Raw genomic sequence first — 27,817 nt, 5'->3', positions numbered from 1 at the left:
GACATTGGATGGGTCAGATGTTTGTTTTTTGAGGGGAGAGGCTGTGGCTTTCTTGAAGTCAGAGGGGATACAGTCAGGGATGAGGGAATTGAGGAATGGGAGAGTCTCCAGAGATGGAGAATGTAACGGGAACACCCCCCTATCCACATCAATGGAACAGTAGTGGAGAGGGTAGTAAGTTAAGTTCCTCGGCATACACATCACAGACAAACTGAATTGGTCCACTCACACAGACAGCATCGTGAAGAAGGCGCAGCAGCGCCTCTTCAACCTCAGGAGGCTGAAGAAATTCGGCTTGTCACCAAAAGCACTCACAAACTTCTACAGATGCACAATCGAGAGCATCCTGGCGGGCTGTATCACCGCCTGGTACGGCAACTGCTCCACCCACAACCGTAAGGCTCTCCAGAGGGTAGTGAGGTCTGCACAACGTATCACCGGGGGCAAACTACCTGCCCTCCAGGACACCTACACCACCCGATGTTACAGGAAGGCCATAAAGATCATCAAGGACAACACCCACCCGAGCCACTGCCTGTTCACCCCGCTATCATCCAGAAGGCGAGGTCAGTACAGGTGCATCAAAGCTGGGACCGAGAGACTGAAAAAAAGCTTCTATCTCAAGGCCATCAGACTGTTAAACAGCCACCACTAACATTGAGTGGCTGCTGCCAACACACTGACTCAACTCCAGCCACTTCAATAATGGGAATTGATGGGAAAGGATGTAAAATATATCACTAGCCACTTTAAACAATGCTACCTAATATAATGTTTACATACCCTACATTATTCATCTCATATGTATACGTATGATTAACAAGATTACTTGTTGGTTATTACTGCATTGTCGGAAATGGAAGCACAAGCATTTCGCAACACTCGCATTAACATCTGCTATCCATGTGTATGTGACAAATAAAATTTGATTTGGATTGGGTTGAGTGTTGTCTGGAGAAAGAGGTCCAAATGTAGGGTAGTAAATGTGTGATTGGGACCAGTGGACTCAATGGATGTCCAAGGCGTCCGCGAGGGGGAGGGGGGGGGGGTGGAAACGAGTTTTCCAGGCTTGGAATTTAACAAATGGGTAGATTTAGGCTAGGGATTTGGTCAGTTTTCTTGCGATCATGATTCATCAGGAGAGTCAACCTTGGAGACGGAAACTGGTTAAATTATTTTGTGCGCGTTTTAATTTTTTTTTTTTTTTACAATTAAATCGGCTGTGTCTGATGTGGGAATTTGATGAGATTACAAAAATACTTTTTGAACCAGGCTGGATAGCTGCAGGCAGAGCGCATCAATACTGTTTCAGCGTGCACACTTGCATGCAGTTGCAACGTCATTGTGCGAGCTGCTTAAATGAAGTTTGGTGACGGTGTAGCTAGCTGACTAGCTAGTCCGAAACCTAACGTAGCCACCTGCACCAGACAGCGAATTCGCGTCCCGGCGACTAAAATTGGACATTAACAAACAAAACTGCCTAAAATATGCCCGTGTTTTCAGGTATGTTAACCCTATAAGGTGACCACTTCCCTTGATAATACTTTTTCCGGAACTATTTATACACGTGTTTTAGTGATCATTATTGGAACGCTAGCAATTTAGGCCGACAAATTCGGGAGTGTTCTCCGATTTTAAGAAAATACTAAATTAAAAACTAAAACTATTTACAAGCTAACTAGCTAAACCAGATCCATGTTGGTTTTGTGGACATAACTACCAAACGAAATAACTAATTTAGCCTACGGTATCTAGCTATTAACGTACTTATGTTATGCTAACAAATTCCATCAGCATCACTAACTTCCTGCACTCACGTCAATATTTAGCTAACTACGTTAGCCTACGAACTGCTAAACCAGCCAGATAGACTCTGTGACAGTTCATATCTAGCTATGAAAACTCTGCTGCAACGTTTGCACGTTTTTTCGGGGCGGACCTGATGTAGATAAACAAGAACCTAGTCAAACGTTAGCCAATTGGTTACAGCTAAATGTATGGATTTTTGTGTGATTCTTTTGCAAGCCAGGTAACTAGTTAGCAAGACAGTTATGGTACTTAGTAAGAGAGTTTAGCTAGCTACAGGTTAGCTAGTATGCTAACGCTTAATCGGCACAGTAACGTTAGCCGCAGTGGTTCACTTGCTTATGTTCGACGTTAACATTATGGATGTACTTAATGTTAAAACAGTGTATCTGAAAAAGGTTACATAACATCAAGGAAGCTTGCAAGCCTTCATTATCCCTAAAATCTAGCAAGCTAACGTTAGCATATAAGGTGAGGGTGGACATGTCTATTTAGCAGGTGATCAAGACTGACAACCAAAACATTCGACTCCTATTTCAAGCCATTCTCTGCATCACAAAGGCTATCACTATAACATATGATTGTGCTGTATCATTCATGACTTGACAAGACATGATGCATCAGAGATGCCCTCCACTCCCAGATGCCGGCTTGGTTTTCACATATACCTGTGTTTTTGTTTCTCTTTTATTTCCTCAGTGAATGTGAAATGGGGAAAGGAGAAGTTTGATGCAATAGAGCTGAACACAGAAGAACCTCCAATGGTCTTCAAGGCTCAGCTCTTTGCCCTGTCAGGGGTACAACCAGAGAGACAGAAGGTTATGGTCAAGGGAGGCACACTCAAGGTAAAGTTGCTGTCACATTTTAGTTTACAATCAATGAATTTGGACCACAGGTAATCAATACATTAATTATTTCCAATAATACTTAATCATTTGTGTATATATTTTTAGGATGATGACTGGGGAAACATCAAATTGAAGAATGTAAGTATAGTCTGAGTTTGTTATGAAATAATAAAATACTAAAAATATGTCACACACACTGGATAGCTGCAGTAAAATGTGTTGTTTTACAGGGTTAGCCATAATAGTATTGTAATGAAATAGCAGGGAGCAGGTCTCGAACCCTCGACCTTCTAGCCCGAGGTCCGGCGCGCTATCGACTGTGCCGCAAAAGCATGCTCGTGCGGCAGGGTCGTTACACTACTCCCTCCTTTCAAAGAGCGAGTCCTCGCGCTAGCTTGTGACTCTACGTCTTTCAGGAACGCGCTCTCCGGCCATGCACACGCACTGTCGTGGATACAAGCTCAGATCCCACTTCTGACGCCAATGTAATGAAACAGCAGGGAGCAGGTCTCGAACCCTCGACCTTCTAGCCCGAAATCCGGCGCGCTATCGACTGTGCCGCAAAAGCATGCGCGTGCGGCATGATCGATTTCTGCGCTTATAAACCCTGGGTCGTTACAGTATGGAGCAAATTAAATGTTATTGGTCGCATACACATTTAGCAGGTGTTGTTGTAGGTGTAGAGAAACATTTGTGTTCCTAGCTCCAACAGTGCAATTATATCAAACAATACACACATCTGCACAGTAATAGACTGGAATAAGGAAATATTAGGGCGAGCCATATCAGATGGGTCAATAACAAATAAGGATTTCAAAATGCGCGCGGTGGGGGGGTTAAATGCTAGTTAAGTTCTTTCTACTTTCATTAGTTGTTGAAATATACAGTACCAGTCAAAGTTTGGACACCTACTCATTCAAGTTTTTTTTTTTAACTATTTTCTACATTGTAGATTAAATAACACATTGAATTATGTAGTAACCAAAAAAGTTAAACAAATCCAAAAATATTTGAGATTCTTCAAAGTAGCCACCCTTTGCCTTGATGACAGCTATGCACACTCTTGGCATTCTCTCAACCAGCTTCACCTAGAATGCTTTTCCAACAGTGGTGAAGGAGTTCCCACATATGCTGAGCACTTGTTATCTGCTTTTCCTTCACTCTGCTGTCCAACTCATCGTAACCCATCTCAATTGGGTTAAGGTCAGGTGATTGTGGAGGCCAGGTCATCTGATGCAGAATGCTGTGGTAGCCATGCTGGTTAAGTGTGTTTTGAATTCTAAATAAATCAGTGTCACCAGCAAAGCACTCCATCACACCTCCTCCTTGCTTCATGGTGGGAACCACACATGCGGAGATCATCCGTTCACCTACTCTGCGTCTCACGGTTGGAACCAAAAGTCTCAAATTTGGACTCAAGAGACCATAATAAGTTTTCCACCGGTCTAGTGTCCATTACTCGTGTTTCCTGTCCCAAGCAAGTCTCTTCTTATTATTGGTGTCCTTTAGTGGAGGTTTCTTTGCAGCAATTCAAACATGAAGTCCTGGTTCATGCAGTGTCCTCTGAACAGTTGATGTTGAGATGTGTCTATTCCTTGAACTATGAAGCATTTATTTGGGCTACATTCTGAGGTGCAGTGAACTCCAATGTACTTATCCTCTGCAGCAGAAGTAACCTGGGTCTTCCTTTCCTGTGGCGGTCCTCATGAGAGCCAGTTTCATCATAGCGCTTGATGGTTTTTGCGCTTGTTCCGTATTGACTGACCTTGATGTCTAAAGTAATGGACTGTTGTTTCTTTGCTTATTTGAGCTGTCTTTGCCATAATATGGACTTGGTCTTTTACCAAATAGGGCGATCTTCTGTATACCCACCCCTACCTTGTCACAACACAACTGATTGGCTCAAACGCATTACGAAGGAAAGAACTTCCATATATTAACTTTTAACAAGGCACACCTGTTAGTTGAAATGCATTCGAGGTGACTACCCCATGAAACTGGTTGGGAGTGCCTAGAGTTAGCAAAGCTGTCAAGGCAAAGGGTTCTTACTTTGAAAAAATCTAAAATATTTTTGGATGTAAGACTTTTTTGGTTACTACATCATTCCATATGGGTTATTTCATAGTTTTGTCTTCACTACAGAAAATAGTAAAAATAAACATTGAATTAGTAGGTGTGTCCAAACTTTTGACTGGTAGTGTACATACATACACAAGATTTAGTCACCGAAAATAAAATCCATGCATTTTGAATTTCGAATCATATTATTTCTCCATGAATGTCATTCGGTGTAACAATAATGGATTTTCTAATTATTGAGCAGTATTAGCATTCAGCTGTTTATAGATAGTAATTGTATCTCAACAAACATGTACTGCTTCGAAAATCAAAATTGCATCATAATTAATATCATACATTTTGGCCTTTCTGAACATTTTAGCACCCAAAATGTCATACTCAAGTGAAAAAAGCTGAACAATTTCAAAAAATGATTTTCTGTAATGGGCTAAAGATTGTTATTATTTATGTAAATGACGTAGTGAAACTGCTTTACACCGTCTGACTGTAGCATCGTTATATCGAATGACATACTGTGAGATTCCACATGGGATGAACCTTAGACTGTCTTAGCAACAAAAATGTACTTCTAAAATGAGAGGCACTGGCAGTCAGTTTTAATCTGGTTTGTAAGGTAAATTGAGAAAAGTCATGAACTCCTAATTTATATATATATATATATATTTTTTTTATTTTTTATTTTACCTTTATTTTACTAAAACTTTACCCCGTTTTAGGTGGAGCCTTTGAGTTATCACCTCTTTGAATTGTTTCCAGTCAGGGCTGCGTAGTTTTGAACTTTGATTGGTGGATGGCTCTGGCTCTGATGTGACTGCTTTCACGTCAGATAACTAGTAAAAGATCACATCGCTTCTGGCCACATGTCTGAGTTCTTCCCAACGTTTGTCTCCTGCAGCTCACCTCAATTTCATTCCCCACTGGATCAAGGACTTTTCCGATGAAAGGTTGGTCATCATACATCATGGTGTTCTACGGCTTGCAAGCATCCCCCTTTTTCCTCCAAACACAACGATGGTCGTTATGGCCAATTGTTTTGTTTCATCCGACCAGAGGACACTTCTCCAAAAAGTATGATCTTTGTCCCCATGTGCAGTTTCAAACCGTAGTATGGCGGTTTTGGAGCAGTGGCTTCTTCCTTGCTAAGCGACCTTTCAGGTTATGTCGATTATAGGACTTGTTTTATTGTGGATATAGATCATGTTGTACCTGTTTCCTCCAGCATCTTCACAAGGTCCTTTGCTGTTCTGGGATTGATTTGCACTTTTTGCATCAAAGTACGTTCATCTCTAGGAGACAGAACGCGTCTCCTTCCTGAGCGGTATGACAGCTGGTTGGTCCCATGGTGTTTATACTTGTGTACTATTGTTTGTACAGATGAATGTGGTACCTTCAAGCGTTTGGAACTTATTCACAAGGATGAACCAGACTTGTGGAGATCTACAATTTCTTTTTCTGAAGTCTTTGCTGATTTCTTTTGATTTTCCCATGATGTCAAGCAAAGAGGCACTGAGTTTGAAGGTAGGCCTTGAAATACATCCACCAATACACCTCCAATTGACTCAAATGATGTCAATTAGCCTAAAGCAATGACATCTTCTGGAATTTTCCATACTATTGAAAGGCACAGTCAACTTAGTGAATGTAAAATGCTGAGCCACTGTAATTGTGATACAGGGTATTATAAGTGAAATAATCTGTCTGTAAACAATTGTTGGAAAAATGACTTGTGCCATGCACAAAGTAGATAACCTAACCGACTTGCCAAAACTATAGTTTGTAAACAAGGGATTTGTCGAGTGGTTAAAAAACAAGTTTTAATGACTCCAACCTAAGTGTATGTAAACTTCCAACTTCAACTGTATGGTGGCCTGCTTTCTGCTCCCACCAAAATGGAAAGCCTGAACCTCTGTTTGCAATTTACATGCATAGTTTTCTGAGAAGTCCACGAGAACAGCTACTTCATTGTCACCGATGATTTCCTTAAGATTTGGGCACTCAACTTGATGAAGCCAGATGAAATGGTGCTTGGCGAGCATGTCGAGTTTTTGATTCAGGCTTTTGTTCAGATCCTGCCATGTTTCTGTCTTTTTGTTTTTTCCACAAAGGTTGTGCATGTCTTCTTCATTGCTGGTATTCTCTTTCAAATTACTGCCATGTTTTATTTGCCTAACTGTAAGGGCTTGTTGCTCAGGGTGCTCCTCAAGATTTTCACCATCCATGGAGTGAGGTTCATCACAGCATGCATCTGCCAAATTTTTTCGCAGTCACTTAACTGCATCACCACTAATACCTTGCTTTCCTGCTCAGAAGCCACTCTACCCTAACTTGTGGATCTGTGTTCTTCCGGGCCCTGAACTTGCAGTCGTCTCAATGTTGGCTAGAGGTATCTATAAGGACAGATATTTCCTCGACATCATCAACACTGTAGTGATAGAGCATGAATAAATTATGATAATTAAGTGCTTATGACTTGAATAGGTCACTTCACAATCTTTTTTTTTTACCATGTCATTACTTTTGTCTTTCACAATGTAATACATAGACAATATATATCTTAACACATAAAGATACCTGTTACTAATGAAACATACAAATATACACTACATTCCCTAAAAGCTTAAGAATAGAAAAACTGTCAGGCAGAATAACGAATGATGTGGAATAACAGTTATACAGAATGACATAATCGTTACTCTGTATGACAAACGGTTAACTTATTCAACAGGAAATTGCTTGGCCACATATGGAAAATATACCTTGATCTACAGTTTCTTAATGGTATCTTTCACATCAAATATGCCATTTTAAAATAAATCAACATTCTACATTTTTTTTGTGGTATTTTACAGTATGCCACAGGATTTTTTATCATAGTGCACCAGTGACCAAAAAATGTGAAATTATAATTTTTAGTGGAGACTTACTGACCTTTCTGCGCTGTATGGGGGTCCTTCTGGCTCTTCGATGCAATATACGGTCATGACCATCGCAGAGCATTATGGTCTGAAATGGCTCATGGATGTCTGTTATATTGAATGAAATCCCAATGTAGGGACCGAAGTCTTCAAGCATAGAAATGTAATGAAGTTTAGGATCCTCACCATTATTTTTTTATTTATCTATACAAGTGTTTCCCAAACTTTTTATAGTCCCGTACCCCTTCAAACATTCAACCTCCAGCTGCATACCCCCTCTAGCACCAGGGTTAGTGCACTTTCAAATGTTGTTTTTTTGCCATCATTGTCGGCCTACCACACACACTCATATGTTTACAAAATGTATCATATAGTGTGTGAGGTTTTTGTCACACACCTGCTCGTGGGAATAATAATAATAATTTTGCTCTTTATTTAGCCATCTTACAGGCTACTCAGGCAAGGAAAAAAACTTCACCCAAATGTGTAGCCCCGTTGGAAAATATAAATGTACTGTTTGAAAATGTGAAGAGTTTAATGTGAATAATTTTATTTTGCATTGCGTACGAGTACCCCAGTTTGGGTATACCTGATCCATACAGATGCCCTCACAATTATGCCAGAAGAGTTTATTAGCTCTTTTGCTTGCTAAGTTCCTATTATGCGTAATAGGTACTCTTATAAGCTGATATATAGGGGAAGGTTACGTCTTATAGTGCAGTGTTTATAAAAGTATTTTTACAATACCGAAGATATGTTTCGTACACCAAAATGGACACGTCACAACTTTGATGGGATGTATAGACAAAATGGATAGAATATGTGGTATATCTGAAAAAATATGTAGGATAGAATAGTATATGTACAGCAATAGTTAAATAGGATAGGCCTTGACTAGAATATAGTATATACATATATGAATTCAGTAAAACAGTATGTAAACATTAAAGTGACAAAAGTGTTCCATGTTTATGTACAGAGGTCAGCAGCCTCTAGGGTGCAGGGTTGACTAAAGGTCAAGGCAGGGTACTGGGCGGAGGCTGGCTAGTGATGACTATTTAACAGTCTGATGGCCTTGCGGTAGAACCTGTTTTTCAGCCTGTCGGGCACAGCTTTGATGCACCTGTACTGACCTCGACTTCTGAATGGTGGCGGAGGTCCTTGATGATCTTCTTGGCCAGTTGTGCAGACCGCACCACCCTCTGGAGAGCCTTGCGGTTGCGGACGGTGATACAGCCTGACAGGATGCTCTCAATGGTGCATCTAAAAGTTTGTGGGTATTAGGGGCCAAGTCCAATTTTTCTCCCTGCTGAGGTTGAAAAGGTGCTTTTGCACTGCTTTCGCCATACTGTCTGTGTGGACCATTTCAGATTGTCAGGGATGTGTATGCCGAGGAACATGAAGCTTTTCACCTTCTCACTGTGGCCTCGTCGATGTGGTTCGGGGCGTGCTCCCTTCGCTGTCTCCTGAAGTCCACTATCAGCTCCTTCATTTTGTTGGGAACACAAGAGGGGGCTGTGCACCCACCCTTGTGGAACCCCTGTGTTGAGCATCAGTGTAGTGGAGGGGTTATTGCCTATCTTCACCACCTGGGGGCGGCCCGTCAAGAAGTCCAGGACCCAATTGTACAGGGCGAGGTTCAGACGCAGGGCCCTGAGCTTAATGATGAGGTTCGAGGGTACGATGGCGTTTAAGGATGAGCTGTCGTCAAGGAACAGCATTCTTACATAGGTATTCTTCTTGTCCAACTGGGATAGGGCAGTGTGCCTTGCTCAAGGGCACATTGACTGATTTCAAGAAATTATTATTATATTTTTTTCAGATTTGTTATCTGTAATTGCTATGACGATACCAATATCACTATTTTTTTCAATGGCAATCATGGAAACACGAAACAGTCATAACTCTTTGGTCATTTAAAAACCTGCTGTATGTAAAATATTGTGTGTTATTGCTTGAAAAAATAAATATGTGACACTGGATGACAGCTGTTTGTTTCCAACATTATGGCTATTTTCCTAAAGAAGTCAAATCCGCTTCGCGTTTAGTTTCCTTGCCACGAGATTAGCAAGTATCGCGGTACAGGTGTCGCCCCGGCCCTACTATCGACGTCAGTATTGTGCAAAGTAGGCTATGATATATTGGCTGATTTCATTGTCATTTTAGTGGGATGGTGTTATGATGCATGTTATCTAACCTAATGCTGCTGGCGATTACCATCTCCAGTTATCCGATGGAATGCAATGTGACACTTTTTCTCCTCTCCCCTCTCCTCCCCAGGGGATGACTCTGTTGATGATGGGCTCAGCCGAGGCCCTGCCCGAGGAGCCTGCAGTCAGGCCCATGTTTGTTGAGGACATGACTGAAGACCAGCTGGCCTCAGCTGTGAGTTCATGTTCACTAGCTGGCTATGTCGAGTACTGTTTTCAAGCTGGCTCTCAGGGCCAGTGTCTAGTCCGTCTGGAACTGTATGATATGTTCAGGCTAATGCCTTCCACAGTAGTGCTATGAACAGCCACAGATGTCTGTCATTTCTACTAGCCCTGATGGAAATTAAGACTGTACAATGTATGACTTAGTCGTTGGATGTGTTTGTTTTAACGGAATCGATGCTGCCTGGGTTTGCCAGCGCAGGCAGTCATAGAGAAACTAACCCAATTTTGCTTGTTGTCTGATCCGATGTGTAGATGGAGATGCCTTGTGGACTGACCAACCTGGGCAACACCTGCTATATGAACGCCACAGTGCAGTGTCTTCGCTCTGTGCCAGAGCTCAAAGGAGCCCTCGGAAGGTGGGCCCTTGATATTGCATTAACGCCAATCTGTGAAGATGCAATCAACGTTTGTTGGATCTATAGCGTTGATGATAAAATAGGTTTATTATTCATTTGATATCTATGCAATGATACAACTGAGAATTAGATCACACAGGCTTCGTTAGAGTTGGGACAATAAACTGAAAATTACAGACAACCACATTGCCTTCTTACCGATGGTCAGTGATTTTGTTACTCAACATTCCTGCAGATTTTCGGGTTGTTCTAAAACCATTATTTGGTCAACAGTAATAGCCTATGCATTATGTTGATTCCTGTTATGAAAGTATCTGCCTGTCCCTGTTTGGCTGGCTTTGCTCTTACTTATTATCCCTCTGTCTCCCTCTACAGGTATACAGGTGCTCTGCGGTCCTCTGGGGCCAGTGTACCATCCCAGTACATCACAGCAGGTTTGTCATTTCCCTTTTGTCTCTGTATGTTTTTAAAAAATATATATCATTGTGCCCCTGCCTTTTTTTGTTATCTGCTAGTGTAGATGGTAATAGTAGGACTCGGTGAGTCAGGGTATGGTGCAGGCTACACCAGCGTTGTGGGCCACATACTATGAACTGCTTTGTATAAAAGAGGCGCCTGTTAAATGGCCATGTTAGAACTGCTAAATTACCATTGTATTCCCCCCAGCCCTCCGTGACCTCTACAAGATCATGGACAAGACCTCCACCAGCATACACCCCATCATCCTGCTGCAGTTTCTGCATTTGGCCTTCCCCCAGTTCGCTGAGAAGGGAGATCAGGGACAGTACCTCCAGCAGGTGAGAACATGGCCTCTGACTGGCACCAGTCACTCACTCACCATCAGAAGATGCCGCTTTGCGATCACTGCTTGGTACTGCACATCCTATAGTCCAATGAACCACATTGATTGCTACGTTTTTTTGTCGTTTTTTGTTGATACTAAACGTGGTCTGAAGAGTAGAAATGAGCTTCATTTGTCAATTTCTGCCCCTCTCAAGGATGCCAACGAGTGCTGGTTGCAGATGATGAGGGTCCTTCAGCAGAAGTTGGAGCCACAAGACACAGATTCGCCCATGGAAGTATGTCTAAATGGAAGTCTGTAAGCTATCAAGCTAGTTATAGATGTGAGTGTTGTCCTAACTTTCTCCTCCACCTCCAGACTGAGAGTGGAGCTGCCAAGAAGAACTTCATTGACCAGTATTTTGGAGTGGAGTTCGAAACCACGTATCCTGGCAGTCTGAACATCTGATACATTGAAGTTCAGATGAGTGCATGACCTATTAGGGAATGGAGAATGGCTTCCAAATTGTTATATTATTTCAACAAACCTTTGCTCTCCTCCCAAGAATAAGTCTCGTGTCTCTCTGTCAGTTCCTTCCTTAACCCCTCTCCACAGTATGAAATGTACAGAGTCTGAGGACGAGGAGCCAGCCAAAGGTAAAGAGAGCCAGCTCCAACTCAGCTGTTTCATCAACCAGGAGGTCAAGTACCTGGCCACTGGCCTCAGGCTGGTGAGTAGTACCACTGCAACTCACAATCACATGCACAGGAACACAGACGCACGCACACACATGCACAGCCCGCGCGCACACCGTGAGGTCTCCGATGTGGTCGGTCACCATGGCAACACTGATCTAATCCCCATCACGTTTCTTTCTCTTCAGAGACTGCAGGAAGAAATCACCAAGCTGTCTCCGTCTTTGCAAAGGAATGCCCTGTACATAAAATCTGTAAGTTTGGCATGGGCCCCTAAGGTTTTTATAAACCACTGAGAGGGTGTGGCATTTGTTTTATTGTTATGTACTTTTTAGTTGGTTGGTTCACTTGGTCTCCCTTTTTTCGTCTAGTCTAAAGTCAGCCGCCTCCCTGCCTACCTAACCATTCAGATGGTTCGATTTTTCTACAAAGAGAAGGAGTCTGTCAATGCAAAAGTCCTTAAGGTATGTATTCTGATGTTATAGGAATGTCCTCCTAATCGATGGGATTATCATCAGTCTACTATTGCAAGTGGAAGGAAGAATATTGTCTTGATGCTTTTCTTCCCCCCATTGACTTAATGTTCCAGGATGTAAAGTTCCCACTGATGCTGGATGTGTATGAGCTGTGTACCTCGGGGCTGCAGGAGAAGATGGTGGCCGTTAGGTCAAAGTTCAAGGAGATTGAGGACAAGAAGCTGGAGAAACAGTCGCAGAAGGTAGAAATGAATTGAATCGCTTGTCTACTTTGTCCGTCGCGAATCAGCTTTCAACTGCAAATGTATACTCTACGAGGTAGATCTAATCCTCCAAGAAATACATTGCTCAGTGTTGTTCCCTGACCAAACAAAGTAATTCAGTGTGAATGAACATTAGTGTTGTCCGTTTAGCTTACATTGTTCCCTTTGTGCATCAAACAGGTGGAGAGGAAAGTGGGAGACGAGCCAAAAGAAGTGAAATACGAGCCCTTTTCATTCGCCGACGGTTGGTTACTTTACATCATATGGATTTGTGGACTGCCCCTACAAACAAGGCATCAGTCAGTCATTCACACACACACACACGTGTAAGGGATAGGTTGTTACACACGGTAACTTAAGGAATATGTTTCTAAGCGTGTGCCTGTCTATTGCCTGCAGACCTGGGCTCTAACAACAGTGGCTACTACGACCTGCAGGGAGTGCTGACACACCAGGGCAGATCGAGCTCCTCCGGACACTACGTCGCCTGGGTCAAGAGGAAAGAAGGTGACCTCGATAACATTAAGAAAAGAGTCTCTCCACACAAGTCGTTTAATGTGAAATGTTTTCAGTCACAGTAGACCTTCATCAAAGCATACAGCCAGACAATGAGCAGCTGTGTAAGAGGCCAGTCAGTCAGTGCAATCGACATGATTCCTAGATGTCAGTCTGCTCCTTAAAGGGATAGTTCATCCAAATTACAAAATGGTATGTTGGTTTCCTTACCCTGTAAGCAGTCCATGGATAAGATGTGACAGCAATCCATGCTTTGTTTTAGTTTCTCTAGCGACGTTTTTTGGTTTTGCACTGTTACCAAATGCTAACATTTTTTTGCATTTGTGGCACAAATTCCATTCACAGGGTGTCCGCGAGTCCTTAAAGTCTAAAAAAGTTAATTTATCTGATTTAAAGGCCTTAAGTCTTAATGTATTACATTCTTTTTTCACAGGTCTTAAAAAATGCGGCGACAGTGTTACCGTTATTGTGCCGCTGCTTAATTGTTGCCTCCATGGCAACAAAAAAGATTTTAACATGAAATAATACTCTAGGCCACTTTCAAGATCTTAGAGCAATCCAAATGCACGTCGTGTGTGTGTGTGCACGTCGTGTGTGTGTGCACGTCGTGTGTGTGTGCACGTCGTTTGTGTGTGTGTGTGCGTGCACGTCGAGTGCTAGACAGACCGTTGCCAGGGGAGAGAGCAAAGTAACCTATACAATTTGATAGACATCAACACTCACTAGAGCCCTGACGATAACTTAAAAATGATCGACACCTGACATTGCCCTCTTAAGCAATTTTGCTTACGTGAGTAATTTCGGTGGTTAGTCTACACAATATTTCTGCAGCTTTTTTGGGTCCTAAAACCATTCTTTTGTCAGGTTAATGTCCATATTTCACTGATGGCTCTCACCCCCTTTCCCCCCTTTGCACACGGAGTGAAGGGAGAGATGCATTCTGATAAGAGCTAGCGTAGCCTACTGACTAGGGATGTGAGAAATGTAAAACCTTTCTTAATGTTTTAACTGCAATTTTTTTTAAATTGTTAAAACGATCATAGAAATGAAATCATAAAATGACGAACTCACAATTCCGAGATGGTCCTGCGTATGACTGATAGGGGGCAATGCAGTTGAATCTATCACAGTCCTGGCTTCCTACCAGATTGCGCTCGCCTTACTGCTGTCCACCACCGACTCAGCAACAATGGTAGTTAATGCCTTTGCGTTTTGAGTTCCCACTTCCTCAAGTGGTAAATAGTGCTACATAGAGCCATGGCTACATGGAATTCTATTCCACATCGGGTAACTGATGCAGCAGTAGAATCAGATTTTTTTTAAACAGATACAAATACACCTTACGGAACAGCGGGGACTGTGAAGACACACACACAGAAGTATAGTCGTGGCCTGAGGGGGCACACTTAATGTTTTGTGAAAAGTGTTATCAAATGTAATGTCATATTTTTATTGTATATAACTGCTTTAATGTTGCTGGAACCCAGGATCCTTAATAAATACAAAAAGGCCCCTTAGTTCCAGTGAAGGGATATTTTAATCCTACAGCATACAATGACATTCTAGACGATTATGTGCTTCCAACTTTGTGGCAGCAGTTTGGGGAAGGCCCTTTGCTGTTTCAGCATAACAATGCCCCATGCACAAAGTGAGGTCTATACAGAAATGGTTTGTCAAGATTGGTGTGGATGAACTTAACTAGCCTGCACAGAGCCCTGTCCTCAACCCCATCGAACATTGGGATGAATTGGAACACCAACTGAGAGCCAGGCCTAAATTATCCCACATCAGTGCCCGACTTCACTCATGCTCTTGTGGCTGAATGGAAGCAAGTCTCTGCAGCAGTGTTCCAACATCTTGTGGAAAGCCTTCTCAGAAGAGTGGAGGCTGTTATAGCAGCAAAGGGGGGACCAACTCCATGTTAATGCCCATGATTTTCAAATCAAATCAAATTTTCTTTGTCGCATACACATGGTTAGCAGATGTTAATGCGAGTGTAGCGAAATGCTTGTGCTTCTAGTTCCGACAATGCAGTAATAACCAACAAGTAATCTAACAATTCCAAAACTACTGTCTTATACACACAAGTGTAAGGGGATAAAGAATATGTACATAAAGATACATGAATGAGTGATGGTACAGAGCAGCATAGGCAAGATACAGTAGATGGTATTGAGTACAGTATATACATATGAGATGAGTATGTAAACAAAGTGGCATAGTTAAAGTGGCTAGTGATACATGTGTTACATAAGGATGCAGTAGATGATATAGAGTACAGTGTATACGTATACATATGAGATGAATAATGTAGGGTATGTAAACATTATATTAGGTAGCATTGTTTAAAGTGACTGGTGATATATTTTACATTTCTCATCAATTCCCATTATTAAAGTGGCTGGAGTTGAGGCAGTGTGTTGGCAGCAGCCACTCAATGTTAGTGGTTGCTGTTTAACAGTCTGATGGCCTTGAGATAGAAGCTGTTTTTCAGTCTCTCGGTCCCAGCTTTGATGCACCTGTACTGACCTCGCCTTCTGGATGAGAGCGGGGTGAACAGGTAGTGGCTTGGGTGGTTGTCCTTGATGATCTTTATGGCCTTCCTGTAACATCGGGTGGTGTAGGTGTCCTGGAGGGCAGGTAGTTTGCTCCCGGTGATGCGTTGTGTAGACCTCACTACCCTCTGGAGAGCCTTACGGTTGTGGGTGGAGCAGTTGCCTTACCAGGCGGTGATACAGCCCGCCAGGATGCTCTCGATTGTGCATCTGTAGAAGTTTGAGTGCTTTTGGTGACAAGCCGAATTTCTTCAGCCTCCTGAGGTTGAAGAGGCGCTGCTGCGCCTTCTTCACGATGCTGTCTGTGTGAGTGGACCAATTCAGTTTGTCAGTGATGTGTATGCCGAGGAACTTAACTTACTACTCTCTCCACTACTGTTCCATCGATGTGGATAGGGGGGTGTTCCCTCTGCTGTTTCCTGAAGTCCACAATCATCTCCTTAGTTTTGTTGACGTTGAGTGTGAGGTTATTTTCCTGACACCACACTCCGAGGGCCCTCACCTCCTCCCTGTAGGCCGTCTCGTCGTTGTTGGTAATCAAGCCTACCACTGTTGTCGTCCACAAAGTTGATGATTGAGTTGGAGGTGTGCGTGGCCACGCAGTCGTTGGTGAACAGGGAGTACAGGAGAGGGCTCAGAACGCACCCTTGTGGGGCCCCAGTGTTGAGGATCAGCGGGGTGGAGATGTTGTTGCCTACCCTCACCACCTGGGGGCGGCCCGTCAGGAAGTCCAGTACCCAGTTGCACAGATTGGGGTCGAGACCCAGGGTCTCGAGCTTGATGACGAGCTTGGAGGGTACTATGGTGTTAAATGCCGAGCTAGAGTCAATGAACAGCATTCTCACATAGGTATTCCTCTTGTCCAGATGGGTTAGGGCAGTGTGGTTGAGATTGCATCGTCTGTGGACCTATTTGGGCGGTAAGAAAATTGGAGTGGGTCTAGGGTGTCAGGTAGGGTGGAGGTGATATGGTCCTTGACTAGTCTCTCAAAACACTTCATAATGGTGGCCCTCTTGAAGCATTTTAGAATGAGATGTTCGATGAGCAGGTACCCACATACTTTAGGTCATGTAGTGTATGTGACTTTGTTGAGCTTAATCTATTTGAGATACTTTTGGATGATTTGGGCATGATGCAGTGAAAAATGCTAATATCGGTCCCATGACTTGAATGGGATTCATACCACAAAGGCTAAAACGTTAGAATGTAGAAAGTGCCAGGGAAACTAAATCAAAGCATGGATTTCTGTGTTATACCTTGTCTATAGACTGCTTACAGGGTAAGTAAACCAACATGTAATTTGGGTGAACTATCCCTATAAAGGAATAGTTCACCTCAAGTCAGTTCAACACAACAAGAGGGTGTGGGATATGGACCCAGATACGTGTAGACCACTTGAGGTCTGAACACATTGATTTTGGGGATCTATCCCTTAAAATAAGGCTTGGAGATATGACTTAGCCACATAGCAGCCGGACGAACGGCCGATATTGCAGATGAGCGCAATACAACATGATGCACTCGAGTATATGCGTATGTACACTTTCTGCTGCAACGTGGTAGCTGCGGGACCAAAACATCAAAAGTTTAGCCTCGCATTTCACGCTCTTATTTGTCATGGAAGTCTGCCCGATATTTATGTTTACCTTGTGCATTGCAGACTACATGAGTGATACAAAAGACTGTATTAATTAACATTTTTTATCGAGGTTCAGGTGAATAATATAACTCGTGTTTTTCCCATCATAGATGAGTGGGTGAAGTTTGACGACGACAAGGTAAGCGTGGTATCTCCAGAAGATATACTGAGGCTGTCTGGTGGAGGAGACTGGCATATAGCCTACGTTCTACTATACGGACCAAGACGACTGGAAATACTTGAAGAGCAACAGTAACCAACCTTAACACAAATAAAATCTAGCCAACCGATACACACATGCCATTTCCAAGCACTGTCTACTCTGTGTAGATGTGCAATAAATTCTGGGTGTCTACAAAAATGGATTACCTTACTTTTTTACTTTTTGACACATGCTTGTAAACCCATCCAGCATCAACATGAGGTAGTTTATCTATCAAAGCAAGGTTTTAAATGGTTTATAAGAGCCAGGCCATCTCGGGACTGGATCCTTGAGAGGTTTTGCTAGATTTAGTTCTGCAGTTTCATTAATATTGTATATTTTTTTAAAGCCCTGAACAAGGTGCTTATGTCATAACTAATCCACTTGTACAGAAAAGTCTTTGGCCAAGCAACATTGTCTTGAGATACCCTGAACCTTCCCTTCAAATAAAATGTATTGGAGACCCCCCCCCCGCATCATACGAGCAGTTTAGCATCTCTGCTGTGAAACTATGACTATAACGCTTCACTGTACATGCAGTCATTATCCTGCCAACTACGATGTAAGAATGACGGTCTCTGTAATAAGTTATTGACATTGCTTTTCATAAATGGTCAAAGTAAACCATTATGCCAAACTTTTTTGATTCATTTTAAGGGGGAAATGTGTGATTGCTACATCAATTTTTTACTTTTGACATGAGCTCAACTTTAACATCAGACCCCAAATGATAAGTTTACTCCATTGTGAACATGCTTAAATGATCATGGTCAGTCCTTGCATCCATAGTTATGGGGGTGTCAAGTGCTAGTTAAAATACATTTGGGGGGGGGTTGAGGTGCCCCATTTGTGTTATGAATCAATGCCCTTTCTGTATGTCCAAAAGACATTACAATAAAGTATACCGTGTCGAGGGGTCGAAGTAGAGCATTTATTTAGAAAAAAGATTTATTGAAGATTCTAGAGGACAAAATTACAGTTCATGTCCCTTGAGCATAACTACAGACCAACATAAGGAAAGCCTTGACAAGTCAGGGATGGAGGGATACATTAAAAGAGGAATAGATGGGGGGAATGATCTATGTCTCATTGAGGATGTCTGCGATCTTGGGGAAGCCAGCAGCGTTGAGGGCTGTAACCAGGCTCTCAACGGTGGCCTGTGTCCCCTCGCGGTCCTGCCAGGCCACCAGCAGCAGCTTGGCCTGCATGTCCACATCCTCGCTGTCTGTCTCAATCTCCCGGATCTCTGCGGCCTTTATCTCCAGCTGGCCAGCCAGGGTCTTCCACTGGGCACCCAGCTTGGCTGCTATCTCATCCATCTGCTGGTTGGACACCAGCTTGTTCTGCATGCTCGGACCTGGGGGCACACAAAATGAAGGAATTAATCAGGTGATGATTTTGTTAAATCAAAAAGATATTAGACAATATAGAAAATATTTGACAACTAACTCATAATATCTAGATGATATAGACTTCAGTCTTATGAAGTTAGAACGCACTGTCGTTGCTCTCCTTGAGTAGGGTGTCACTGTTGTCTTCATCGTCTTCCTCCCCGGTCTTTATCTCCTCAGACGGAAGGTCCTTCTGTGATGACGGGGCAAAGGGATCAATCAAGAGTGAGGCGGAGACATGGACGCCAAGATGACTACCTAAGTCATCAAGAAATGTTTGAGTAGCCATGATTCCAGACAAGACTTCTCACCGGCAGCTCCTTGGCCAGTTTGATGACCATGCTCTCTAGGTAGTCGGCCAGGCTCTTGAACTGCTGGTTGGTAGGCTGGAAGAAGTGAGGACTCCTCCTGGACAGCAGACGCAGGGCTCGCCATCCATAGTTAGAGTTATGAACCACCCTACGTAACATGGAGGGTGGAGGTTAGTTGAAGAATATTGCACTAGAACACTTTTCTCATGGCAGGATCTTTCTTTACACCATTGGTTAGGCCTTTGGGCAATCATCAGTTCCAAATAATTTGCATACTTGTATTCATTTTCCACCATGTTGGCTGGGTCTGCCTGTTCAATAGCCTCTTCAAAGAAATCCTCCAGAGAAGGCATAAACTCCCTGTCGAAAAGACATTTACATTATGTTGGGTCAACAAACAGTTGACTGAAAAAAACATTTTTTGAACCGGGTGAACAACAAGCAAGTTATACACAAAAACCTTCCATGTAGGTATGTGATCTTTGTAAATTTGACCAGCTACACAGTGGCGCATGATCATTCACCTGCTCTCGGACTGACAAGCCGCCATATTGTCGTGGTTCAGATTCCAAAGTCTTGTGAGTTCATCACTGCAAGAAAAGAAACGCGTGTGTTTTGGCAAGTCACTCGTTAAGATGTTTCATTAAGACTCCCAAATGCGAGGGCTGAACATTGTCAATCATCCCATTGGGCATATAAACTGTTCTAAACCAATTATGGTTTTGGAGAACACATGATTAGGCTGTCCCAGTTATCACTGCCATACAGAGGACAGGTTAGAATAGTTACTTACTTCCCCATGAAGACCTTCCTGTCAGGGCCTTTACCCAGGAAATCTTCTGGCGCTTGTCTTTTCCTCGTGGGTCTCTTGGGTTTGTCATCTACTGGTCTGGGGGGGTACATTTGTATCATTCATGAGGTTAACGCTGTATATATATTCCTCATTTGAATGTATGATATGAGTTTTCAATTTGTACTTTGTCTTGACAATGAATATTTTTTACAACATTGGATTCCATACCGGTCCTTCACAAAGCTTGGACATCCCTCATTTTTCCACGAGTTCCAGTTCTCCTCTGTGTTTAAGACATGCTGTCAAAATATAAGAGAGGACTTTAAAACGGTCATCGTCATCAATAACCCTTTACCGGTCTCACCTTGGCTTGTCAAACAGTTGGCCACATGTTGTGATGTTACTCAGAAAACGTTTGAACGAGCAGGAATTACAAAGATGTCCGGAACACCAGCATATTCAGACTAGTCTTACCTCGACCATGGTGGCAAACTTGTCTCCATCAGGTGGGATCTCTTTGAGAAGCTACATGGAAACAAGTTAGACAGGATAGTACAACATGCCCAACAATGTGCCATCTCCAGACTAGAGAGAAAGAGAAAGAAAACACACAAACCTGGTACACGAGTTTGGTGGTCTCCTCCATCCACAAACACTGGTCATCATTCAGGATACAACTGGAGCTGTGGCAACAGACAAATAGTTAGGCAAACCAGCAGTCAAAGCGTATTATGGATTTTACTATGACGTAAGACAAACTGCCATAGGGTATGACCGAGTGGCACGGGGTTAATCTTTTTGGGCCATTTCACCTTTTGAACTTGACCTGTCCCTTGAGGTACTGGAACAGGACAAGGTACTGCAGGAGGATGTGTCGTCGGAAGTTACTGTCACTGAGCTGCAGGTCCATTAGCTAGACGGTCAAAAAGAGACTCAGCATATGAGGGGATCCGTTTAAACAAGTTGAGGCACAGAGTTGCACATAATGACGACTTATTTGGGACGCAAGGTGATTTTGTCGACCAAGTGACTCTGCACTCTCACTGCAATGTAGTCAATCTCAAACACCCATGCATAGATCTATTATATTCTTTTATGATTAGGAGGGTGAGATATGCAACCTTCTCGCTGGTGAGGAACTTGGCGAAGTAGACGTGGTCTCCTCCTGCTGTCCTCAGCTCCTCCAGCTTCCTCTTCGAAGCCTGCATGTCGTCCAGCTTGAAGCTCTTAAACACCGCCAACGTCTCATCTGAATACTACAGACAACATACAGAACATTTCCATGAACTCAAACATATTTTCACGGTCTTCTCGAAAGGAACAAACATGGTCAGTGTGTTTTGAACAAGAAACATTTTAAAGCAAAGTGTCATACTTTTAGTCACTTTTTTTTTAAATGGCCTACAATTATTTTAGAAGGAAAGGTTAGATGGCAGAAGAGTCACCTTGAGGAAAGTAATCCAGGAGAACTTTTCGTAACACTGAACAGGGTTTCTAAAGTAGTCCTGCAGGGTCCAGAACTTCCTGTATAGGTTGTAGTCGATGGGGATGGAACTACGAACAAAGGGAGCAATGTCATAGGTGGAAACTTGTTTAAGCAAGCTGCAAAAGATGTTCAACAAAAGTTGCCGGCATAGGGCTCTGTGTAATAGCTATGTTCATGATGATTCCAAGAATTGTGATAGATAGAACAAGGACTCATGTTGCTCACCAAGGTGCAGGTGCACCAGGTTCCTCATCTCCCATCTCCCCCTCCTCTACCTCCATCCCATCCTCTTTTTCCTCCGTGGGCTGTAGAATACAACACAGAGTTAGTGTTGAGGGTTAATTCATCGTTAACACATTCAACAGCACACATACAATATCATTCAACAGCTCACATGCTATACAGTATCTGTAATCCTTAGAACGAGGCCTTACCCTTTGACCGAGAGTGCTTTCCTGCTCGTTTTTGTTGAACACTGTGATGTTGTCGAGATTAAACTGGCTCTGCAAGTTCAGACCTGAAACACACACAGGAACACATAAAAGAACACAAGGGTGGCCACATGTCCACATCCACAAAAAAAAACGCAAATTAGCTTCGTTCCTGTAGTGATTTGAGATCCATGTAATCCTCTCACCTGATTTCTCCGACAGGGGGAAGAGACGAGCCAGGAACAGCTGGATCCTTCCACAGAAGACTGTGTTCTGAGACTTGGACAACCTCCTCAAAAGATCTGTAGGTTCAGAAGGTGTTTCATGATGGAATATCTGCACATATCAAGGGAACAACAACAAACAAACAAACAAACTTTGTGACTTTATCCTCACCATTACACATCCTTAACAGGTAGTTCTTCCCAGCAGTGTAGAAGGAGTTCTGGAAGTGAGAGGAGAAAGTATTATTGGTGTTACTTCCTCAATACCCAAAGGAAAGATCTTCTGGAGTTACATTGAAGGTACTTTTAAAAACGGCGCAGAGAAACGCAGACTAAGCTACTCACAGACTTCCAGGTGGAGACATTCTCTTCAACAAAGGAGAAGATCTTATCACACTGGTCAAGAGGTAGACAGTCCAGAATATCTCCCAAAAGTAGGAAAGGAGTAGTGGCGGAGCAGATACCTGCAAGGACAAGGGACTTTACTACAAAACTACTACATAATTTGCTGTCCGACATGTATATCAATTAAATACTAAGGAGGTAGAACAGAGGTAGATGTAACGATGCTATGAAGTGACGCTCAGCCTCACTGAGCCTGCTGCTTACCTTCAGTGACTCCATCAATGCTGAGATAGATGAGAGACAGGAAGTCATCGACAAGTGCTTTCTTTTCCACCTGTAGAAGAAAAGGAGAGAAAGGGAGAATGTTACTCGACTCCAGCTATAGCTCTCACTAATTATTTGTAAAGCATATTGAGCATAAACATGACCACGTACTAGCAGTATACCTATATTAACTGTAGAAACCAAGCAAGATACAAAATGGATAAGGCCAAATCCCAACTTTATATAGACACCGTTAATGACAACTTACATCAGTCTCAGAAACTGTGGAAATTTTTTAAAAGGACATTGGCCCAAAAACTCCCCATAAAGTGAAATCCTGCAGTATTGGCCTGGATATTGATGTTTTATGTTATGACCAGGCAAAGGTTGCAAATTATTTTACCACTTTTTTTTTACCACCATAGCCTCATCTCTGGTTAAGCAGTCACCCACCTGATCTGGACACTATGGCCAGCCTTTCATTAACAACTTTTACCATAGCAAAGGTATCACAAATGGTTTGCTTGAGCTTTGCATGGTAACAGAGGACAAAGTTTCCAATCGACAATGCTTAATGAGCACAAACAAATCAACTGGATCACCTTCCTGCAAGATTCAAAGGGATAGTGCTTGTGTCACTGCTAAAAATGATAACACATATTGTGAACCTTTCTATTAGTAGTGGTACATTTCCAAAGGATCTCAAAACAGCCCGGGTGGTTCCACTCCACAAGAAGAGCAGTAGAACAAATGTAGGAAACTACAGGCCGGTGTCTATCCTCAGCACCTTATCCAAAGTTGTTGAGAGATTAGTTTTTAATCAACTTGAGGCATAACTTCTTGAGCAAAAACTTCTTTATGAACTTCAATCTGGCTTTAGAACAGCTCATTCCACTGATACTTGCATTATCCACCTTTTTGACCACATTAAGCAGGAAAGTGAGAAGGGGAACTATACAGGTAGGGTCATGTTAGACTTGCAGAAAGTTTTTGACACTGTGGACCGTGATATTCTCCTGATGAAACTCAAATGCATGGGTCTAAACTATGTAGCAGGGAATTGGTTTAGGTCTTATCTAACCAACAGAACACAAGTATGTAATGTTGGTGATGTTCTGTCAGAGGCCAAAGAAATATCCTGTGGAGTACCGCAAGGATCCATTTTAGGTCCTCTCTTATTTCTTATTTAGGTTAATGATATGCAAGATAGAGTAAAGTGCAAACTCTTGCTTTATGCTGATGATTCAGCCATACTGGTATCAGGGAAGGATGTAAACTCAGCAACAGGACCCTGTCTTTCAAAGATAATTTGTAAAAATCCAAATAACTTCAGATCTTCATTGTAAAGGGTTTAAACACTGTTTCCCATGCTTGTTCAATGAACCATAAACAATTAATAAACATGCACCTGTGGAATGGTCGTTAAGACACTAACAGCTTACAGACGGTAGACAATTAAGGTCACAGTTATGAAAACTTAGGACACTAAAAGAGGCCTTTCTACTGACTCTGAAAAACGCCCAAAAGAAAGATGCCCAGGGTACCTGGTCATCTGCGTGAATGTGCCTTAGGCATGCTGCAAGGAGGCATGAGGACTGCAGATGTGGCCAGGGCAATAAATTGCAATGTCCGTACTGTGAGACGCCTAAGACAGTGCTACAGGGAGACAGGACGACAGCTGATCGTCCTCAGTGGCAGACCACGTGTAACAACACCTGCACCGGATCGGTACATCCGAACATCACACCTGCGGGACAGGTACAGGATGGCAACAACAACTGCCCAAGTTACACCAGGAACGCACAATTCCTCCATCAGTGCTCAGACTGTCCGCAATAGGCTGAGAGGTGCTGGACTGAGGGCTTGCAGGCCTGTTGTAAGGCAGGTCCTCAGCAGACATCACCGGCAACAACGTCACCTATGGGCACAAACCGACCGTCGCTGGACCAGACAGAACTGACAAAAAGTGCTCTTCACTGACGAGTCGCGGTTGTGTCTCATCAGGGGTGATGGTCGGATTCGCGTTTATCGTTGAAGGAATGCGCGTTACACCGAGGCCTGTACTCTGGAGCGGGATCGATTTGGAGGTGGAGGGTCCGTCATGGTCTGGGGCGGTGTGTCACAGCATCATCGGACTGAGCTTGTTGTCATCGCAGGCAATCTCAACACTGTGCGTTATAGGGAAGACATCCTCCTCCCTCATGTGGTACCCTTCCTGCAGGCTCATCCTGACATGACCCTCCAGCATGACAATGCCACCAGCCATACTGCTCGTTCTGTGCGTGATTTCCTGCAAGACAGGAATGTCAGTGTTCTGCCATGGCCAGTGAAGAGCCCAGATCTCAATCCCATTGAGTACATCTGGGACCTGTTTAATCAGAGGGTGAGTGCTCGGGCCATTCCCCCAAAAATGTCCAGGAACTTGCAGGTGCCTTGGTGGAAGATTGGGGTAACATCTCACAGCAAGAACTGGCAAATCTGGCGCAGTCCATGAGGAGATGCACTGCAGTACTTAATACAGCTGGTGGCCACACCAGATACAGACTGTTACTTTTTATTTGGACCCCCCTTTGTTAAGGGACATATTATTCCATTTCTGTTAGTCACATTACATTTACATTTAAGTCATTTAGCAGACGCTCTTATCCAGAGCGACACGTGACTGTGGAACTTGTTCAGTTTGTGTCTCAGTTGTTGAATCTTATGTTCATACAAATATTTACACATGTTAAGTTTGCTGAAAATAAACGCAGTTGACAGTGAGGACGTATGTTTTTTTGCTGAGTTTAGTTTACATAGAGGAGACCCTGAGTAAGGAATTGCATTTTGTTAGAGATGGATTGTCTGACAACGAATTGTCACTACATTTGGGATAAATGTAGATTTCCTAGGGCTGACAGGGTAACGGTAAACTGTGCAGGCAAGGAGATTGAATCTAAAACAAGTGCATCTTGGTGTCCCTAGATCAATCCCTTTCTGGAGACCTGATTGCTGCTAAAATTATTTCAAAAATAGAAAACATATTGAAATGTTTATATCGTAACACTAGATATTTTAACATTAACGTTAAGAAACTGCTTATCTCAACCTTTATTCCGTGTCATTTTGATTATGCCTTCTCTGCTTGGTCTAGTGGGCTATCAAAAAAGCTGAAAAAGAGAATGCAGGTCATGCAAAATAATGTTATCAGGTATATGCTGAATGTCCCCCCTAGGACCCACATAGAGGTACAGGAGTTCTGGAAGATGGGCGTGTTGTCTTTGGAGTCCAGAGTGGACCAACTTAAACTTAAGCATATGTTTGACATCTTAAAATGATCGCGCCCCAGGTTATATGAAAAACCACATTGATATGGTCTATTTTGACCAAATAATTTTTACTCCCTTCGTCAATTCATTGTTTTATTTTATACAGTTTTGCTGCAGTTACAATACCAGATCTAGTGTTATGTCTTGTAAAATCCCAATAGTAAACAGTACCGCGAGGAGCACGTTTTTCCATACAGGCATTTGTCTATGGAATAACCTTCCCTTGGAGATCAATAGTAAAAAGCAACATTTTTCATTTGAACAAGGTTGTTTAAGTAAGGGAAATCACTCCACTGCCGTTCAGGTGTATTTATTTAAAGGATAGGTATGATGGGCAATTAATAGATTGTTTTAATGTGAAATGAATATGGTTTATTTTCAAGGTTAGGAAGAAGTGCAGTGAATAGTGCCACTTTTTTGGATGTCTATATAGATTTATGTAATTTTGTCTCGTCTTTTAAATCATTCTGTGTTATTGATTTCACCATCGAGGACCACTTTGGAAGGAAACATTTTAATTAATACTTTCAAGTGATATCCTCTAGGTCCACATTGTGCATTTTGTTGTTATTGTCTGTTGACCCAAATAAATTCAATATACTATAGATAAAATACACTTTCAACTTACAATCTGCTCCTCCAGGACCTGCCTTAGAGCTTGGTCAAGGGTGGTCTTCTTTTCTGTCTCACTGTGGAGAAACAAGTAGGCAGGCACGGTCATGAGGTGGGCAGAAGAGGCATAGCCTAGAGATCATTTAATTAATATAGTCCGTTAGCTAGCTAACGTTTGCATTTACTTAACGTACTTTCCAGTGATCTGGTTGAATGCGTTTATCAAAGGTTTGCTGGTTTTGTTGTCCAACGCACTTCTGGTTGCGGCCTAGGTGAGATATATGACAAATCAACACAGAATACTAGTTTAGTTTTCTTGAGACTACACATAATCTGCCAACGTTATCTAGCTAGCTAGCTAGCTAACGCGTGGCTAACGTAATGAATCATGCTCGGCTTGCAAAGTTATTGTAAGCGTTTCTAAAAAAAAGATGTGATAAACAACTTCATTTAAGCATAGATGAGATTCTGAAATACACCATATTGAAGACAAGTTCTTACAGTAAATGTATCTTTTGCATCGTTGAAGTTGAATAATATCGGAGGAGACATAGCTATTTCCTCACAATAAGCGTGACCCCGACGGAAGTTTTAGATCCGGTTCAAATGGGGTGCATTCATTGAAACGCATGGTTCAAAAAGTACTGTTACAGTTATGTAACAGAAATTCAATCTACTTCTTGAGTCTTCTGCTCTGCCGGTATTTAGATTTTGTGACGTATGCTTGTCAAAGTTTACTAGGAAGATCATCATAAACACAGGTATAAATTGAAAACCATCGTCAACTCACTGTTAAAAACGAGGCATAGGCATTGCAAAATCCAATACATTGCTGGCCTTTAGATATTGTGCAAAAACGTTGTTTTATAACCAGTTCAACATGGATGATTTATCGTGTATTCCCTGGATGTTAATTGTAATTAATAGCCTACTTATTGGTGGATGTGTAGTTTTACATGAGGCCAGATGATGGCACTAATACACTTCTAAAATTGAACAACCATTACATGCGCGTGCTCTCCGTGAGTGCACTCATTGTCTGAATGACTGCATGTTCCGCATGTTCTGCCCTCAGTCGGGCTGTAG

The 27,817-nt window shown here is 42.5% G+C and overlaps 2 protein-coding genes across 4 annotated transcripts; one reads left to right on the top strand and one right to left on the bottom strand.

The window, feature by feature from the left end:
- The first annotated feature begins 1,331 nt into the window (after positions 1 to 1,331).
- LOC135558858 (ubiquitin carboxyl-terminal hydrolase 14-like) lies at positions 1,332 to 18,484 on the top strand. 3 transcript variants are annotated; one of them, XM_064993031.1, is made up of 16 exons: positions 1,332 to 1,503; positions 2,506 to 2,651; positions 2,760 to 2,792; positions 9,929 to 10,033; positions 10,336 to 10,439; positions 10,815 to 10,873; positions 11,106 to 11,236; positions 11,438 to 11,518; positions 11,599 to 11,663; positions 11,836 to 11,950; positions 12,104 to 12,169; positions 12,287 to 12,379; positions 12,505 to 12,633; positions 12,835 to 12,898; positions 13,054 to 13,161; positions 17,475 to 18,484. In XM_064993031.1, exons 1-16 carry the CDS (start codon positions 1,488 to 1,490, stop codon positions 17,618 to 17,620), a joined length of 1,461 nt encoding a protein of 486 aa, XP_064849103.1. In that variant the 5' UTR covers positions 1,332 to 1,487; the 3' UTR covers positions 17,621 to 18,484. The 3 variants fall into 3 exon arrangements, with proteins under 3 accessions (XP_064849103.1, XP_064849104.1, XP_064849106.1); XM_064993032.1 differs by lacking the exon at positions 1,332 to 1,503 and adding an exon at positions 1,812 to 2,029; XM_064993034.1 differs by lacking the exons at positions 1,332 to 1,503; positions 2,506 to 2,651; positions 2,760 to 2,792 and adding an exon at positions 5,629 to 5,677.
- On the bottom strand, positions 18,476 to 27,339 carry thoc1 (THO complex 1). Its single transcript, XM_064993030.1, has 21 exons — positions 27,233 to 27,339; positions 26,926 to 26,999; positions 26,748 to 26,808; positions 22,812 to 22,881; positions 22,548 to 22,666; positions 22,375 to 22,423; positions 22,185 to 22,280; positions 21,982 to 22,064; positions 21,773 to 21,852; positions 21,507 to 21,615; positions 21,183 to 21,317; positions 20,874 to 20,974; positions 20,678 to 20,744; positions 20,536 to 20,586; positions 20,290 to 20,360; positions 20,062 to 20,157; positions 19,793 to 19,858; positions 19,545 to 19,628; positions 19,269 to 19,416; positions 19,066 to 19,150; positions 18,476 to 18,923 (listed from the first exon to the last, which is right to left on the bottom strand). Exons 1-21 carry the CDS (start codon positions 27,281 to 27,283, stop codon positions 18,646 to 18,648), a joined length of 1,974 nt encoding a protein of 657 aa, XP_064849102.1. The 5' UTR covers positions 27,284 to 27,339; the 3' UTR covers positions 18,476 to 18,645.
- Between the last annotated feature and the right edge of the window lie 478 nt (positions 27,340 to 27,817).

The sequence above is a fragment of the Oncorhynchus masou genome, chromosome 17, assembly GCF_036934945.1.
Source record: "Oncorhynchus masou masou isolate Uvic2021 chromosome 17, UVic_Omas_1.1, whole genome shotgun sequence".
Taxonomy (NCBI): domain Eukaryota; kingdom Metazoa; phylum Chordata; class Actinopteri; order Salmoniformes; family Salmonidae; genus Oncorhynchus; species Oncorhynchus masou.
The sequence above is the reverse complement of the archived record's forward strand: the minus strand, read 5'-3'. Positions and strand labels throughout refer to the sequence as shown.